Source organism: Colobus angolensis, unplaced genomic scaffold (genome assembly GCF_000951035.1).
Source record: "Colobus angolensis palliatus isolate OR3802 unplaced genomic scaffold, Cang.pa_1.0 Scaffold23, whole genome shotgun sequence".
Taxonomy (NCBI): domain Eukaryota; kingdom Metazoa; phylum Chordata; class Mammalia; order Primates; family Cercopithecidae; genus Colobus; species Colobus angolensis.
In genome coordinates this window covers 1,602,358-1,620,396 of record NW_012115488.1, presented here as the reverse complement: position 1 = coordinate 1,620,396, position 18,039 = coordinate 1,602,358, and the positions used below count along the sequence as shown (strand labels likewise).

The window sequence follows — 18,039 nt, the reverse complement described above, 5'->3', positions numbered from 1 at the left end:
TAAACTAAATTGCCATTTCCACCTTCTCTTTTCCTCTACTACATCTCACTGGTTGTAATCCTTTTTTCTGAAGAGTGAAAGAAGGCCTCAACTTCCATATAATTTAGAGCATTGTTGATTACTTTGCTCCAGTGGCCCATCCATGGCTTTAGCTAAATAAGATCTCAAATGTTAAAGGCAACCAGCTTTAAGCTGATGATACTTAGCATAAAGGTTTATCTTCTTCAGTGCTTATGCTTTTCCTGGTTATATTTAACCAGGAATAGTATACCTTGGAGTATATGTGTATGAATGCTTGCTCACATTGCTGTGCTAACGAGTTGCAGCATTTTACAAATAATATTAAGTTTTAACATTAAAAATTTGAGTTTTTAAAATAAAAATGCTAAAGAATTTTCATAGAATAAGGTTTTTCACAACATTTTTCCATTATGGTTTCTTGTCATTAGAGTAAGAAGCCCAAGTGAGATACTCAACAAAGGAGATAAATGTATATATCTCTTACCTGAAGCCGACCCAGAGGGATCAGGTTGGTTTTCACTTTCCTCATCAGTACTCTCATCATAGACTGGATCTCGGTCAGCAGTCATTTCAGAACAGATTGTAGTTTCCCTAGAAACAGAGACAGGTAGAATTATAAATCATTGGCTCACCCCCTGCTAGGCAGCAAATTTACCAGTAAGTAATTATAGAAAATATTCCTGGAAAAAGATTCTAATTAGACAAACATATTGAAAATATATATGACTTACATGAAAGCATCTTAAAACCTATATATTAACTCTCTTAAGAACAAGTTTCTCTTTTACCCAATTTTAATCTGAATTTAGTACTCATTATAATTAATATTAAATCAGTTTCTTATCAGGTACTATTCTTCTATCAAAATACTTTTTCTACCAAATTATCTCTGTGAGTCACAGAGTATTTAACATTTTACTAATCTCAGGGCAGTTCCTCATTTCATTTGATCTCTGCAAAGCCCTAAGATAGGTATCTTTACCTCTATTACGAGAAAAAAGTGACGTGTCCAAAGCTATAAACTAATAGGTATGACTGCAAGACCTGTACTAGGACTAGCTGATATCAAATTTTTTTATACTATGTCACTAGTAATTCTGCACTTTTACTAAGATTCAAAGCAATAGACCCTAACGTATATTTGCTAATGTGTAAAAAAGTTATAATCGTTGAAACCCGTATCAGCCATTTGTCACTTACGATTCTTCCATAAAAATCAAGTACATGTCTACTCTCAGAGAAAACGTTAAAGAAGAATAAGATTGGTAATCACACTGTAATGAGGTAAAATAAATGCTCCGTGGAATTTAATATTAACAACTTGATTCAAAAGTTAACTATTGCCTAGACATCAAGATTACAAATATGTATCCAACTTTGTAGTTCTGCAGATGAAAGGGTTTTTAAATTAGTATTTCTTACTAATGTCTAAGAATTAATTGATACTTTAATAAGCCTCATGTCAGTTTTTTAATTTAAGTGTAGGTGAGACAGTTGAGCAGACATGGAGCGAGCATGCTGAGAACTCTCTAAGCCCATGGCACCCGTCTAACAGCCTGAGCATCCACATCCGGTCTACCAAATTATCTCATATGACCAAAAAGTTGGCACCTAATGTTCATTTACTTTGGGAAGAAATTCCACTTAAATTTACACATCTGTCATCCAAAAACTAGATAGCCAAAATACCCTTCTTCTTTGATGTCCTTTTCTCGTTCTTGAGCTGTATTTAATAATTTATTATGCAAACTTCTGATTTTTGTTTTCTTCTCATTCAACACCAGAATAAACCGCTTATAAAGATCAGTCTCCAAAGCTTCCTTAGCGCTCACACATTTTTCAAATCTAAAAAAGTAAATAAGTAAACAAATTAGTCATGTAGTTCTGCTTAGCATTAACATAATTCAATCTAATAATCAAGAAGATTTCAATAAAATTTTTCAAAGAAAATACAATTAAAGATTATTTTCACATATGCTTTCACTGACTTAAAAGTTTTATAAAGACAGTTAAACACACAATTAGAAATGATTGGTTATTCATGTAATTTATGTAGTGAGATGGGGTCAAAATTGAAAATTGATACAAATAAGCCTTTAGAAAATCAAAATGCCTAAAGATAATAATTTATTGATATCTATGGTTTATTTACAAAAGAATGTTTTTATGGGATAAATTTCAAACAAGAGTAAATGTAGCCTGTGTTTCCTCAGTACTATGTTAATATTACTATAAAAGCAACTACAATCTTGTTTTGTGATAAGGCAATACAGCTAATTTGTCTGACTGCTCTACTAGACAATGAACTGCTCTACAACAAGAACACGACTTATCCAGTTATATTCTTATAAGCGAGCACCACACACACACACATACAAATACATATAGAAACACAATACACATATACAATGAAAGTATTCTACTTGATATATCCAAGAAGAGATTAATAAAACAGCAAATGTCAAATACTACATATCTTCAAATTTAGATACCTGAGACAAAACATAAAATTCTCTATTGTTTATAATTCGTCCTACACTGCTCAAATGAGCTAACAGGGAATTGTATTTATTTTAAGCTCCCAAGAGAGATAATAAAGTAAAGAAAGCAAAATAGCTGAGGTTGTATACACTTAATATGTGCACACACATACATGATGAATACATTCTTATTTTAGAGATTCAAATACAAATTATTTTATGTATTCTTTTCAATGTTGTTTCATACTGCTTATTTACATTGTTGTTGTTTGATATATAGGTATCCTAGCATTTTTATACTGTACATAAACACACACACACATATACCAGTAGTAACATATATGTGTGTACATATACAGACACACATATATATTTCAGTGAAATTAGAAACACAAATGTCCAAATTAGATACCTTTTATACATACGCCCTTAAATTTTCAACAATCTACCTATCTAGAGATGCAAAGAATTCGAACCTCTCATAGGATAAAAAGGAAAATATGGCAATATATTCTCTGGGACCAATTTCAGCAAATTCTTATAGCATAGCCTTTGCCAAGGATGTGAACTCCAGAAAAGCAGACAGCATGTGTATTTTATTGGCCACGGTATCCTCAGTGCCCAGCATAGTGTTTAGCATTCTACAGATGTTTGGTAGGTTCTTACTAGACAAACAAATAAAGTGAGTAAATTAATATGGACATCTTTTTGGTTTGTTTTCCCAGGTTTACTGCTGATTTATTACAAGGCCTCAACAGTGCTTTATTTTTTCTTTCCAACATCCTGTTCTGCAGCTTCCTTGGTCCCTTTTGCCCAGAGGCCAAAGAGCCAGGCATTGATATGGCAGGTTTTTGTTTTGTTTTGTGTTTTGTTTTGTTTTGAGACAGAGTTTCGCTCTTGTTGCCCAGGCTGGAGTGCAGTGGCATGATCTTGGCTCACTGCAACCTCCGCCTTCTGGTTTTAAGCAATTCGCCTGCCTCAGCCTCCTGAGTAGCTGGGATGAGAGGTGCCCGCCACCATGCCCGGCAAATTTTTGTATTTTTAGTAGAGTCAGGGTTTCACCATGTTGGTCAGACTGGTCTCTAACTCCTGAGCTCATGATCCTCCCGCCTCAGCCTCCCAAAGTTCTGTGATTACAGGTGTGAGCCACCGCGCCCAGTCTGATGTGGCAGTCTTGAAGTTATCTTCCTCTTGGTGATGACTCTGGCTTTCTCCTTCTTATAGGTATTCCATATGAACATTACTGGTCCTGTCAGTGTGATGGCCAATTTGAGTTCTTCAGTGTAGCCGTCTCCCTTCTTGGAGGCCGAGGTTCCTAGAGAAGGAGGATAAGCTTCCAGCAGTACTCCTAAAGCTGTTATACATTGGCCTGCAGGGACTCAATGGACTTGTTTCACCTTCTTGGATCAATAGAGAAATCAATGGTCCAGGCCATCTTCTTGTGGATGCTGGCCACCCTTAATTCTTCCAAGCTGAAGCCCCTGCCAGCTTGCACTTGGTGTGAAACCTCATGTGGGACATTTTACTAGGGGCCAATGGGTCCAGATACAAGGCACCGGGCAATGCAGTCGGCTTTGACTTGTCTGGTCTCATGCTTGTGGTTCTTCCTTGAAGGCTGGGTGAACCATGTCGCTATGGGCCACTGCCAGTTCTTATAAAAGTGGAGCTTCAGGATTATGCCATTCCTGCTGGGTACCATGTCTCACTATAGCCCTCCAGCAAACGAGAACAGCCAAGGAGAATGGCTAATATTGACATCTTATAAGGAAACAGAAAAACAGTGATTCTGAATATTGCATTTTTTTCACTGATTTAATAGCTATTCACCATTGTAAAAATAATATTTTTCATCTTCAGCTTTTTAAAAAACTGTGTCAAATAATATCAATCTAGCAGTATTCCCTTCATTCAGCAAAGTTCTCTGAGATAGAAGTATATGAAAAGATGTTAGAAAAAAATTGAATATTGAAAAGGAGCTAGCAATATTGATAGTTTATTTTAAGCAAAGATATGTCACTACATTTATATTTCTGATTCAGTGTTATGTAAGCACGATATTCTCATCTTCCTATAATATTTTCAAAAAAACATAATAAAAAACTTTAAAAAATATATATATTACTGAAATACCTGAGTATATAATAACATACTTCAAACATATGCAAAGTAAAAACCAACATGTGAAAACATAAACAAATCTATTACAATTTCTTATATTAAATTTTAGGAATGGTAACCAATTAGTAATTTATCTGGTTTAAGTTCATATTTAATTTCCATATAAGTCACTTCGATAATTCTTGATTGAAAGATTGTATACGTTATTAACAACTAACAAGTTAATTCCCAAACCTTTATTAAAATTAACATTTGGTATGACACATTCAAAGTGAAAATAAATATAAAAATGAAATATCATATAATATTTCTAAGGAATATTGTTAATCTTAAGTAACCAGTATCAGAACTATGCTGTCAAAGGAAACATTTCTGTGACAGGGAAACAACGTAAATAGAATGAATGTTATCATATGAGTTAACCTTGCTTGGTTTCAGCAAAGTTTTAGGATTTTTTTGCAACCAAACTTCTGATCATCAAACTGGACAACACTTCCTAGAAAAGTGGGGGAGCAGGAGCTAACTGGAGAAAAAGTATTTGTGTGAATAGTTGCATGATATGAATTTACTCTTAATTCTTAATTTTTCAAGACTCAGAGAATGCTATCCTTTTATCCAATAATCAGTAACTAAGAGGTACATAGGATCATTCTCATCTAATTTTTTTTTTTTTTTTTTTTTTGAGACAGAGTCTCACTCTGTCGCCCAGGCTGGAGTGCAGTGGCCAGATCTCAGCTCACTGCAAGCTCCGCCTCCCGGGTTTACGCCATTCTCCTGCCTCAGCCTCCCGAGTAGCTGGGACTACAGGCGCCCACCACCTCGCCTGGCTAGTTTTTTTGTATTTTTTAGTAGAGACGGGGTTTCACCGTGTTAGGCAGGATGGTCTCGATCTCTTGACCTCGTGATCCACCCGTCTTGGCCTCCCAAAGTGCTGGGATTACAGGCTTGAGCCACCGCGCCCGGCCTCTCATCTAATTTTTAATGCCAATCCTCTCCTAGAGCATTATGATGTTACTATGCCTTCCATTACATGCTTCCTGTCAAGCTTATCCCTCAAGAATTAGACAGGAATTATTAGGTGAGAACATTTAGTGGGGAAGAGACATGGGATTCACTGCTAAGTCTGGTGACACTAACAAAAAGCCCATGCACAACTAGATCAGACCACACTAGTTCAAGGATCACATCCAGGCAAATCTCAAACTGGAACAAAATCATAAATAACACCAAACAAGAAAGGTTTAATGATAATTCATCCTTTCTACAATAACTAGGAAAATAGAACAATAATGCTAAATTTAATTAGTAACCTAGCACTGAGGTATCTAAAACCTCGGACAAAAAAAAAAAAAAATAGTAACTTTTTTAAAAAAATTAAAAGGACAAAAAAATACACAAAAATACTGAATATTCAAAATAAAATATCTCTGGGTGGGAAAACAATATAAGAATAACATTCAAAACAATAACAAACTAGGAGGAAAAACACAACAATTTCATGCAGAAATAACACCAAAAATGAAACAATAGATTAAATGATAGGTCAAAATAAAATAATAGGTACATAAACGTGAACATACTACGGTACTTAGACACAGTGCAGTAACCCTTAAATTAATAATCAGTTCCGGCCAAAATTATATCTGGCCCAGGTCAGGGTTGTACGGCAATAGAAAGTCTGAGGAGAGTTGGGAGGACAAAGAAAGCTAAAAAGAACTGGAAAAGCAAGCAGTGGTAAAGAGATTTAATATGCCTTTAAGTACGGAAGAAGATGGTGAACAGCTGTTCCTCATCCTTTCTGACAAGAGAACAAGAGGAAATGGCCTTCAACTATACCGTGAAGGATTCAGATTACCCATAGATGGAAGAAAGAATTTTCTGACTGTGACAGTTCTTAAACATTGTAACGGGCTACCAAGGGGAGATGAAGATATCTCTCGAGGTCTTTAAAAATCGGACTGAATTCATCTGGATATAATGTGATTCTATCTTGAAGGCAGAGAGATGAAGTAGAAGAGCTTTCAAGGTCTTTTATTCTGATGATTCTGTGAGTGTCAACCCAATTCACTGAAAACTGCCTCCAATTATGGGTTTAATAACTATAACTCAGAATAAAGGCAGATAATTTCTAAGCAGAGTTCTGAGTGCAAACAAAACACCTATTCAGTAACATGGAACTTGACAGTCGTTATTAGTAATTAAGTAGAAAACCCACTAAATAAATATAGCCAATAACCTAAGGATTCATATACACATCTTAAATGTTTCCTCCTTCATCTCAACTATACAAAATTAATGCAGTGATGACACTTGTTCAAAATGGAGCCAAGAACACAATTATTAAGTGGTAATTTAAAATGACAGCAAATATGTGTGTTAAAATTCTATGCATTAAAGCTCACACTTTTTGCTTATGCCTTTTCAATATTCAATTTTTTTCTCATTCCTCACTCAAGCCTTGTTTATTCTCCACCATTATCCCAAATGAAAATAGCTTTATAGTTGTTTCTGATTATAATGGTGATACATATTTAAATATTAAAACATATAGAAAAAATACTCCCCAAAATTAAGGGAAAATGTAGCCTACAATTCCAGATGTACACTATTAACATTTAATTTTCTTCTTCCAGATACCCTCTATTTAAATATATTTTTGCAAACAATAGGATATTGTTTATATTTGTGGTGATGCACGTCTCACCTTAATATATGATCAACATTTTCCATGTTAATAAACACATGTGTACACAACTATTTTATGCTCATATAATATCTTATTGTGTAGTAAATGTATCTCAGACCCATCTACCATCGCTTCCACGGGAACTCCCATCCCTTACATTGTGTCCTTCCCCACTATTTTAACACCACCCTCCCATCCCATCTATACTATTCATATGTAGTATAGAATAAATGCTTGGATCATGGACACTGACACAAGAATAATCAGAGGCTTCCCCCAAAACTATTGCCAAGCTTAACATGGCCCCAACTCTAATGATTCTCTACTTTCTAGGTCCCCAGTTACCTAACTCCATACGCTGATGTCCTATTTCTAATGTCCCTAAAGACACTTAATTAGAACTACTGCCTTATGGAAGCTAAAGCTGTAAATCCTTTCCAGCATGCAAAGGCTCTAGTGAGGGAACACTAAGAAACTGCTGCTTGGCCATGATCAAGATGTATTTACAGCTCCTTAAAGTGGTCTCTGTCCTCTGAAAGGAGAGAAAACCAAATTTGGGAAATATTTAAAGCTACTAATCTAAGACCTGGAATACAATAAAGAGACTAGAATTCTCTGGAGTGGACTCTCTTTCCTCTCAGTACATAGGGCCACCCCAAAGGCACACATCTGTAGACCCTGAAGAAGACATCTGACACAGTATTATAAAAAAAAAAAAATAGCTGGATCATAACAAGGCAGGTGACAGGGTACATAGCTGTGCTTTTGATCAAACAGGAAATCTCTTGCCACAACAAGACAAAAGCAATTGCTGTATAGTCCAGAAATAGCAAATCAAGCATCTGTGAGCCACATATAGTATGTGCCCCTCGCACACACGGTTACAGCACAGGGTGTATTCGTCTCTAATTCCTCATCTTCGTTCCCTGCTGCTTTCAATTCTATGGGAGTGGTGTTGAATACTGATGAGATAATACCTCTTTCAACCTCTGGCAGACATTTTAAAGCAATTTGTTCAAGTACCAAGTACCCAGTCTGCATTTTTGTAAGCAATTTGTGGATCAAATTTCCTATCATCCTGAGGGTATTCTGAGTTTTAAATATAATGGCTTATCACGACCATAGCTCATCTCCTTTAATTTGATTTATTTCACATATTAAATAGAAAATACACCCAAGCTACAGATATAGGTCCCAGAAATGCTTTGTAGTACAGATACCTGACACTTATTCATACTATGACATTGAATTCATCTTTATTCATGAATAAGCAGTAAAGAGAAAAATTAACTTTTTCTGCATGGTTTCCTAATACACAGTTTGGATTTGGTCTCATTTTTGTATTATTTATATATAACATATATAAATAATTGGAGACAGAAATTAATTTAGATCTAAGATAGAACAAAACCACTTTCTTAATACAATACATGAAAGCCAAATAACACTAGGTGTTAGGAACTTAATTTTACATGTTTTGCATTAGTTAATAAATATAATTGAATGTACAGAAAAATAATCACTTTTAGTCAGCCTCATTTTCACATACATATATTGACAGTGGTAAAACCTTCACCATTTTTCATATACTTCCACATATACTCACTAATGTCCATATACAGCAATCACAATGGTTGCACTAAAAATACCCTAAATATGTTGGATAACTGTTTCCATGCATTAGCGTTATTTGTTTAAGCAAAAGATTTAAAAAATCTACTGGATGTACTAATAATTATTATCATTATTATATATATATTCCACATAATTATTTCAGACATCATTTTCTTTCTCACTATATATGTGTGTGCATACACATACATATATACACTATATGTGTGTGCATACACACGCATATATATTATATATGACTCAGTGAGGATATAAATGTTCATAACATGCATTTTATTTCCTTCAAACATCTTATGCATAATAGAATAATAAAGGTTACACATTGGGCCAGCCTAGATTACACTTAGTTGAGAAAGTTCATAATTTAAAAAGAAATTACTTTTTTCTTCCTCATTTATAAAGAGGCAAAGCCAGAAAAATAAAAGGCTTCCAAATGTCTTGTCCAGTAGCCACAATCAGCTCATCCTTTAAAAATGCTTATAGTATGAATTTTCAATAAATCAGGAGAAATAAGACTCTATTAGGAGCCAAAACACTATCATAAGAAATAGGTGCCACTCACTGATTCGAAATAAGAAATCAATTATGTTTATTTTATTTCATGTCTCTTTTTAATTCATTATTAATCCTATAATTGGAGCTGAATTAATCTTTAGAAATATTTACTACCTAAGTTATTTATTAGTATTAATGAGTATTGATCTTCAATGCCCAGTTGCTCCTTATTGTTTATAAGTTTGCTGGTGCCACCACATACTAATGACATAAAAGTGTTAATGTACTTCTATAATATACAATAGTGGCTAATAATTTGGTTTAATCATATTCAGTTAAGCTAAACTTAATGACAAATTTTGTATGAAATATATGCTAATCTATATATGTTGGAAATTTACAAATCATGAACTTAAAGCTATAACAATATAAAGAGGGCTCCAGATTTTTATACCACAAGCAAACTGTGTACACACCGTCCTTGAACATCATTCCAATCTCTCAGAAGCCTTTCATTTTCTTTCTGCAGGTGCTCATTTTTGGCTTGATTTTCTGCGATGGTGTCCAAGCAATAACAAATAAGTTCTCTAATCACTTCAGCTGGGTTTTCAACTTTCTCTAGGTTGAAGGAACCAAGTCTGAACTAAAATAAAACAAAAACATGTTTAATTTGAGGAAAATATCAAGATTGAGCAGCCTTGTTTTAAACATACACAATTTCTTCTGAGAAGAAAAAAGTGTAAGAAAGATTTAAATACAATGCATTTACCAGATACACAAAGAGTGAGCAAAAAAACTGAGCTACTACCTAAAGTTTCTTACTTTATCATATAAATCAACATATAGCCCAGGAATTTTTGTAAGCGGTTAAGTCACTCTCCCATCTCCTAGCAGAAAAGAAAGCAACATAAATACTGTATAAACATACTACCATCTATTTGCTAAAGCCTAATTTTAAGTATCTCTGCTCAGAATACGAAAAGGAATTATATATGAGAATTTTAAACTCTAATTTTATTCACACAAATGCCAAAATGGAATAACTGACCTTTTATTGAAGAAAGCTCAAAATTTTGTTATAGCTAAGAGAAAGGCAGAGTTTTAGGAAACCAGTAGCCACACAGTAATAACTCTTTTATCTAAAGACAATAATGTATTACCATAAATTGCCAATAATAAAGTTAAGTGTCAAGCTTTAGTACTTCTGCATAAAGGTAAGAATCGTAAAAATACCTTAATTCCTCTACTAGGGTACACTTTAAAATAAAATACTCTAATAGTTTTAGTTACACTAGTGGAATTCTGAAGGGAACACAGGTATTCCCCCATTTGACTGATAAGGATGTTGAAGCACAATGATTAGTAATAATGATTATAATTATTGTGAAAATTAAAATTATTATAACAGATAACAAATTATGATGATGATTATTATGCAGTTACCACATCTTTTGGTTGAAATATAGCTCAAGCGTAGCAAAAATATAAACTAGGATACATCTTCATCATAAAAAAACTATTATCATACCCATATTATATACCAGTAAACTCAGATTCAGAGTAGTTATGCAAGCTATTGAAGTGGTAAAGTCAAGATTCTGCTATGCTATGCTGTTGTGCTGTTTCTTGGTAAGAGAGTATCCCAACTAGACAAAAAGTAGGGGAAGAATTAGGTTCAGAACCTACACATAATTCCAAAGAAAGATGCTAGTAGTACTGAGTCTGTAGAAGAAGAGTAAAACGAGAATTTTTTTTCTGTTTTGGGTTTTTGTTTTTTGCCTCCTAGATCGCAAATTTCTATTATGCCATTTATCTGATAAGAAGATTTCCAAAAGGTATTGCTTTTAAAAGAATATTTCTATAAATATGTTACACACAGGTTAAGAAATATTTAAGATGGTTGAGGATTCTGAGACAAATCTTTATTAGACAATTTACAAATAAAAGCAGACTTCACTAAAGTAGACATCCACTGTGAAACTGCATTCATACAGTTTGATAAAGCAGTTGCAGTTTTCTCATGCAATGAAATATCGTCCATTTAACAGGCACATAAGCTTAAATAAGAAAGTTTTACCTATATAAAGAATAAATAAATTGAAAGCAAAGTTGAACAGTTACCTTTTGAAGCTTCTTTGAGTGTAAATATACACACAAAGTTAAAGAAAAATGTCACCTGGCCAGCCGTAGTGGCTCATGCCTGTAATCCCAACACTTTAGGAGGCCAAGGTGGGTGGATCACCTCAGGTCAGGAGTTTGAAACCCGCCTGGCCAACATGGTGAAATCCCTTCTCTACTAAAAATACAAAAATTAGCCAGGCATGGTGGTGCACGCCTATAAGCCAAGCTACTCAGGAGGCTGACGTAAGAGGATCACTTCAACTGAGATCGTGCCACTGAACTCTAGCCTGGGCGACACAGCAAGACTCAGTCTCAAAAACAACAACAACAACAACAAAGGAAAAAATGTCACCTACGGAATATTAACATTTTGAGTTGATACAAAGCAGGAGAAAAAAAGAAGCTTACTTTTATTTTAGATAATAGGTTACACCACTATCAAAATACAAACCCACAAAGTGGTTTTGTATTCTTTCATTATAACAATTGTCAGGTAGGTTGGAGAGAAGTGGACATTTTTAGAAAGAAAAAGTTTTCTTAACACTTGAAAAGTTTCAAAATGCCAAAAGGATAAAGAATTCATCCCACAGTTTGAACCTGAAATAAAATAATCAGTAAAATATAAATGAAGAGATAAACACAAGTCCACCCCTCTACACTTCTATCTCAGATGACAAAGACAGAAAGGACTAATTTTAAATCACTAATAACAACTTCTTTCAAAATATCACTCAAATATACTGATGAAAACTTCCAAAACCCTCTTAGATCTTTTTGCAGCTACTCAGTGTAAAACAAACATGAAATGTCATTTCTTCTTAAAAGTATACAACTATTTTTATTATATCTAATTTCTAATTATTGTCACCAGTTTCTAGTCCTTCAATAGATAAAGACATCTGTTATTCTACACAATAAAAATAAACTAAAAGTATCTAGAAAATTAATGAAAGAAAATGATTTTACTTGAAATACTCAGATTAATTTTTTTAAATTCTCAAAAGTATGAGCATTTAGCTTATATACACATGGTTCATAGCCAGGAGCAGGAAGCACTCTTTCACCTTTACTGCTGCTGTTCTAGCCTGTGCACATTATTACAGATGCAAGGGGCCACACGCCTAGATGCACTAGACTTAAAAAAGGGCCTCATATCAGGCTTAATGAGTTGAGAAGTATAAAATATTTATGTGTTCTACCTCTACATCCAGTCCACCTTTATTCTGTCCCAAAACAAAAGCAACAATTTAAGTATCATGTTAAGGCCAGCAAATTAGCACAAAAGCTACATTGTATTGTTGTGTCAATTTTTAAATTTTTCACTCCAGTTTCTAGTTTGACATATAAGGTTACTGTCACTGCTGTTCTTTAGTTATTAGTTCTGTCACTTCAAAATAATCTACAGTATAAAACCATGACTTCAAATGGTACCGCAGAGTCAGAAACCACATATTAAAGACATTTTGAGAGCATGTCTCTTCTGTTAGAAATTAAGTTTTTTGTAGTTAGTTCTCAATTTTATTAATAATTCAGAGTATACAGATCTGTGTTAAGAACCTCAGTCAATCTATAATCTAAGAGTTTAAGCTATGTCTGCATTTCTCTATGTAAAGGAGTTAAGAGCAATTAACTTTTAAAATATTGATAATCGGCCAGGTGTGGTGGCTCAAGCTTGTAATCCTAGCACTTTGGGAGGCCAAGGTGGGTGGATTTTTGCCTGAGATTAATTAAGAGTTCGAGACCAGCCTGGGCAACACCGTGAAACCCCGTCTCCACTAAAATACAAAAAAAGTTAGCTGGGTGTGGTGGCGTGCGTCTATAGTCCCAGCTACTCAGGAGGCTGAGGAAAGAGAATTGCTTGAAGCCAGAGGCAGAGGTTGCAGTGAGCCGAGATCACGCCACTGCACTCCAGGCTGGCGACAGCACGAGATTCTATCTCAAAAAAATATATATATATATATATCTATAAATATATATGTATGATCATAGTAGGTTTCACTAGTTGACTCTTAATGGTTATCATTCTAAGTGATGGAATACATACTTTAGCTTTTTAAATTTAATCCGCATTAAAAATCATCAATTTCAGAAAACTTACACATTTTCTTTAGCCAGGGGTTTGCTTATTCTGGATATCTTTCTGTCAACTCTTCAAGTCCTAGATTAAATCCCTTATCATCACCTCAAGCCCAGGCCAAGTTCTTTTTAACTAAGTTAGCCTATGTATTACTCGGTTTTCTAAACACTGCTGATAAAGACATACCTGAGACTGGGAAGAAAAAGAGGTTTAATGTACTTACAGTTCCACATGCACTTACATGAGGCTGGGGAGGCCTCAAAATCATGGTGGAAGGCAAGGAGGAGCAAGTCACGCCTTACATGGATGACAGCAGGCAAAAAAAGAGCTTATGCAGGGAAACTTCTGTTTTTTGTTTTTTTGGGTTTTTTGAGACAGCGTTTCACTCTGTTGCCTAGGCTAGAGTGCAGTGGCACGATCTCGGCTCACTGCAACCTCTGCCTCCTGGGTTCAAGTGATTCTCCTGCCTCTGCCTCCTGAGTAGCTGGCATTACAGCGGTGGATCACCACACCTGGCTAATTTTTGTATTTTTAGTAGAGATGGGGTTTCACTATGTTGGTCAGGCTGGTCTTGAACTCCTGACCTCGTCATCTGCCCACCTCGGCCTCCCAAAGTGCTGAGATTACAGGCGTGGGCCACTGCACCCAGCCACTCCTGTTTTTAAAACCATCAGATCTTGTGAAACTCATTCACTATCGCAAGAACAGTGCAGGAAAGACCTGCCCCTGTAATTCAGTCACCTCTCACCGGGTTCCTCCCATGACACGTGGGAACTGTGGGAGTTACCATTCAAGATGAGATTTGGATGGAGACACAGCCAAACCATATCAGTCTACACTGGCCTCTCTAGTCTTAATATTTCAGTCTCATACAATGTATTACTCAGTTGTATCCTGTTTATATTTTTCTTTGGTTGTTTCAGAAATATAGTCTTTCCCTTTAGATTTGAAGCTTTTTGAGATGTGGGACCCTCTCTTCTATTTCTTCCATAGCCTCCAAAGTATCTTTCAAAGCTCTGGCCCATACTAAGTGTTGGATAAAATTTTGATTATTTATTTATTGGAATAATCCTCATTAAGAAACTATAACTATAATGGGATAGGTAAGGGATTTGGGCAGTGATTCTGTCCAAATTAAGAAATAGAGACAGGACAGGGTTATTTATTGATATTATTTATAAACATGACAGCTGTTTAAAGACATGACAGGGCTATTTATTGATTAGTATAATTTAAACAAAAAGGGCAGTTAATTGCTTACTAGCACTTAATACTATCATAATATATAGATTTGAAAAGAATTAAAACAGATGTTTTTTAAATAATGTATAATTATATACTCAGTTTTCAGGTTCTTTTAAATGACCACACAAATAAAAGAATATACAGTATCAGTAAAGCACACCAAATAAATACTATGAGTAACATTAATTCCTAGAGAGTTATTTGTGGCCATTCTAAGTGTTTCTGAGGACAGGAGATTATCAAGGTGAGATTTGATATCCTGTTTAAAATATATCCACTAAAGGGTTTCAGTTTCAATATATTATCAAAGTAGACTAAATAAACTTGCAGAATTAATCTTCATTACTATCCTGGGAACCAAGATGCAGAACTAAAGGAAAATGAAAAATAAAGGTATCTTGATGTTATTACTAGGCGAATAATGACCAGATAGAATCTCATTTTGTTGCAGTGAGTGCTTTTAAATTTATTCACATCAGAGAAAAGCTTAGCTGTATCTAGATGTGTGTGTACTAAAAATAGTAGTCTGTCCATTTCAGTTTATAATGCAGAATATTGTCTATCATAGATACATACACAGTTGGATATATATAGTTGTGATAGTTGTAAAATTCTAGTAATATAGGAAATTAATCAAGATATGGTTTTAAAAAGGTGACTGAATTGTATTACCTTGACCTAGTTATGCTCATCATCGACTACAGTTGATCAACTTTTTGTTATAGTTTTGAATCAACCACATGTGTCCTAAGGCTTTATAACATGAACTCTTCAGTTCAGTGACTTTCTAAAATTTCTATTCTATTCTATTCTATTCTATTCTATTCTATTCTATTCTATTCTATTCTATTTTGACAGATTCGCACTCTGTCACCCAGGCTGGAGTGCATTGGCATGATCTTGGCTCACTGCAAGCTCTGCCTCCTGTGTTCAAGTGATTCTCCTGCCTCAGCATTCTGAGTAGCTGGGATTACAGGCGCCTGCCACCATTCCTGACTACTTTTTGTTATTTTTAGTAGAGACAGAGTTTCACCGTTTGGCCAGGCTGGTCTCGAACTCCTGACCTAAAGTGATATGCCTGCCTTGGCCTCCTAAAGTGCTGAGATTAGAGATGTGAGCCACTGAGACCGGCCTGAAATGTTTCTTTTAGATTTAAATAAAGAACATCACAAATGCACCTCCTAAAAGGGACAGTTACATATCTCAGTTGGCAACTGCTCACACTGATCTTAAAAGGTAACTGGAACTGAGAAAAGGATACTGATAAGGACTCCTTCTAAAAAGATAAGAAAACTGTATTTGTAAAACTACTAATCTCATCTTTCCAGCTACAACATATTATTGCCCAAATTTCTTAGAACTCATAAAAAATGCTAAAACATCTCAGGCTGATCATACACTCAAGCAAGACTCCATGTATTTTGGATCTTACAGGTTCTTAAAATTAAAATGCAATAATCTAGGGGTAAAAAGTATGCCACATTGTAATTATTGTGCTATACAAATTATAAGCATTTTACGGTTAGGTTATATGATTTAATATTTCAAGTGTGTCATCTAAGAATTCTTATTTAGGTCTTAATAATTGCAAAAGTCATAGTGGGAATCAGAGAGTTCTTGAGAGCAAAAAAGAAAAAAACTCCACAAAAGTCTACATAGTACAGAAATCTCAGAAGTTACTTTACATTGAAGGGCTATAAATATTCATGCTATTACTTGTCTTAAATAGAGGTGATGAGTCTTTTGGTTCATGGACAATATAGTTACATTTAGGGTACATATCCTGGCCTAATTAGTTGTTAGAATTAAAAATGAAACATTTTATTGTATATGGACTCAACCAGCTAGAAAGCTTTCCCTATAATAACCGATTGGTCAGAGGGAGAGGGCAGGGGATGCCTATTATTTGCCTGCTACTTTATTTTTGGTATTAGGTGCTGATGAAGAAATATAGATTTGTATTCCTTCTATACAGAATCTTGGATTCCCTGACACTCTTCCAGATCTCATCACATCTTTTCAGTATGTTTCTCTATCATCTACTCAGAAGTAAAACAGTATTGTTTCCTGGAACAATTCCTTGACCCTGTTCTTATTTAACTCTACAGAGGTTGATAGGGTTATTCACAATCACAGCTTCCATTATTAAAAATAAGCTGAAAACTGCCAAATCTGTATCTCTAGGTGGGGCCTCCTCTCACTCAGTTCACATGAGATCTGCTTTTTTAAAGGGATTTGAGACCTCCCCTTTCTCTCTCTCTTGCCCCCACTCTTGCCATGTGACGTGCCAGTTCTCCGTCATCTTCTGCCATGATTGGAAGCTTCCTGAGGCCCTCGGCAGGAACAAACACTGGCACCATGCTTCCTGTACAGCCTGTAGAACCATGAGCCAATTAAGCCTCTTTTCTTTATAAAGCACCTATTCTCATGAACTTCTTTATAGCGACACAAGAATGTACTAACACAGAGGGCAATTCTCTTTACTTAAAATCCATTGGCTTGAATATTAATTTCATCCAAAAACACCCTCACAAAAACACTCAGAATGCCTGATCACATATCTGGGTACCATGGCCCTGCCAAGCTGACATATAAAATTAACCATCATAGCCAGCAAGAAACTGAGGCCCTCATTCCAACAGGCTACAAGGAACTCAACTGTACCTGTACCCTACTGAGCGTGAAGGCAGATCCTTCACCTTGAGATGAGACCACAGCTCCTGAACAACACCTTAACTGCAGCATTTAGATGAGTCCTAGCAATGCCATACCTGGACTCCTGACCCACAGAAACAGTGAGATTAATAAATGTATATGGTTTTAAGCTGCTACATTTGTCGTAATGTGTTATTCAATAATAAATAATGAATACAAATATGCTTTAATTTTACCAATCTAAACAAAACAAAAAACATCCTTAATCCCATATCCCTCTAGTTGCTATTGTCCATTTTTCTGCTCCTGTCATAGCAAAACTTCTCCAAAAATGTATCTATTATCTGTCCTGTTCAATACAGTAGTCACTAGTCACACGTGACTATTTAAATTTAAATTTAATTAAATTAAAAAGAAAGTTTCGGCCGGGCGCGGTGGCTTAAGCCTGTAATCCCAGCACTGTGGGAGGCCGAGACGGGCGGATCACGAGGTCAGGAGATCGAGACCAT

General features: G+C 35.1%; 1 protein-coding gene across 3 annotated transcripts in view; it reads right to left on the bottom strand.

The window, feature by feature from the left end:
• XRCC4 (X-ray repair complementing defective repair in Chinese hamster cells 4) overlaps positions 1-18,039 on the bottom strand; it is a 303,267-nt gene that overhangs the window by 172,064 nt on the left and 113,164 nt on the right. For all 3 annotated transcript variants that reach the window (XM_011944217.1, XM_011944218.1, XM_011944219.1), the window contains exons 4-6: positions 9,909-10,075; positions 1,711-1,866; positions 506-612 (exon numbers count right to left, since the gene is read on the bottom strand). In XM_011944217.1, coding sequence (XP_011799607.1) covers positions 506-612; positions 1,711-1,866; positions 9,909-10,075 — 430 coding nt within the window. The remainder of the gene's footprint in view (positions 1-505; positions 613-1,710; positions 1,867-9,908; positions 10,076-18,039) is intronic.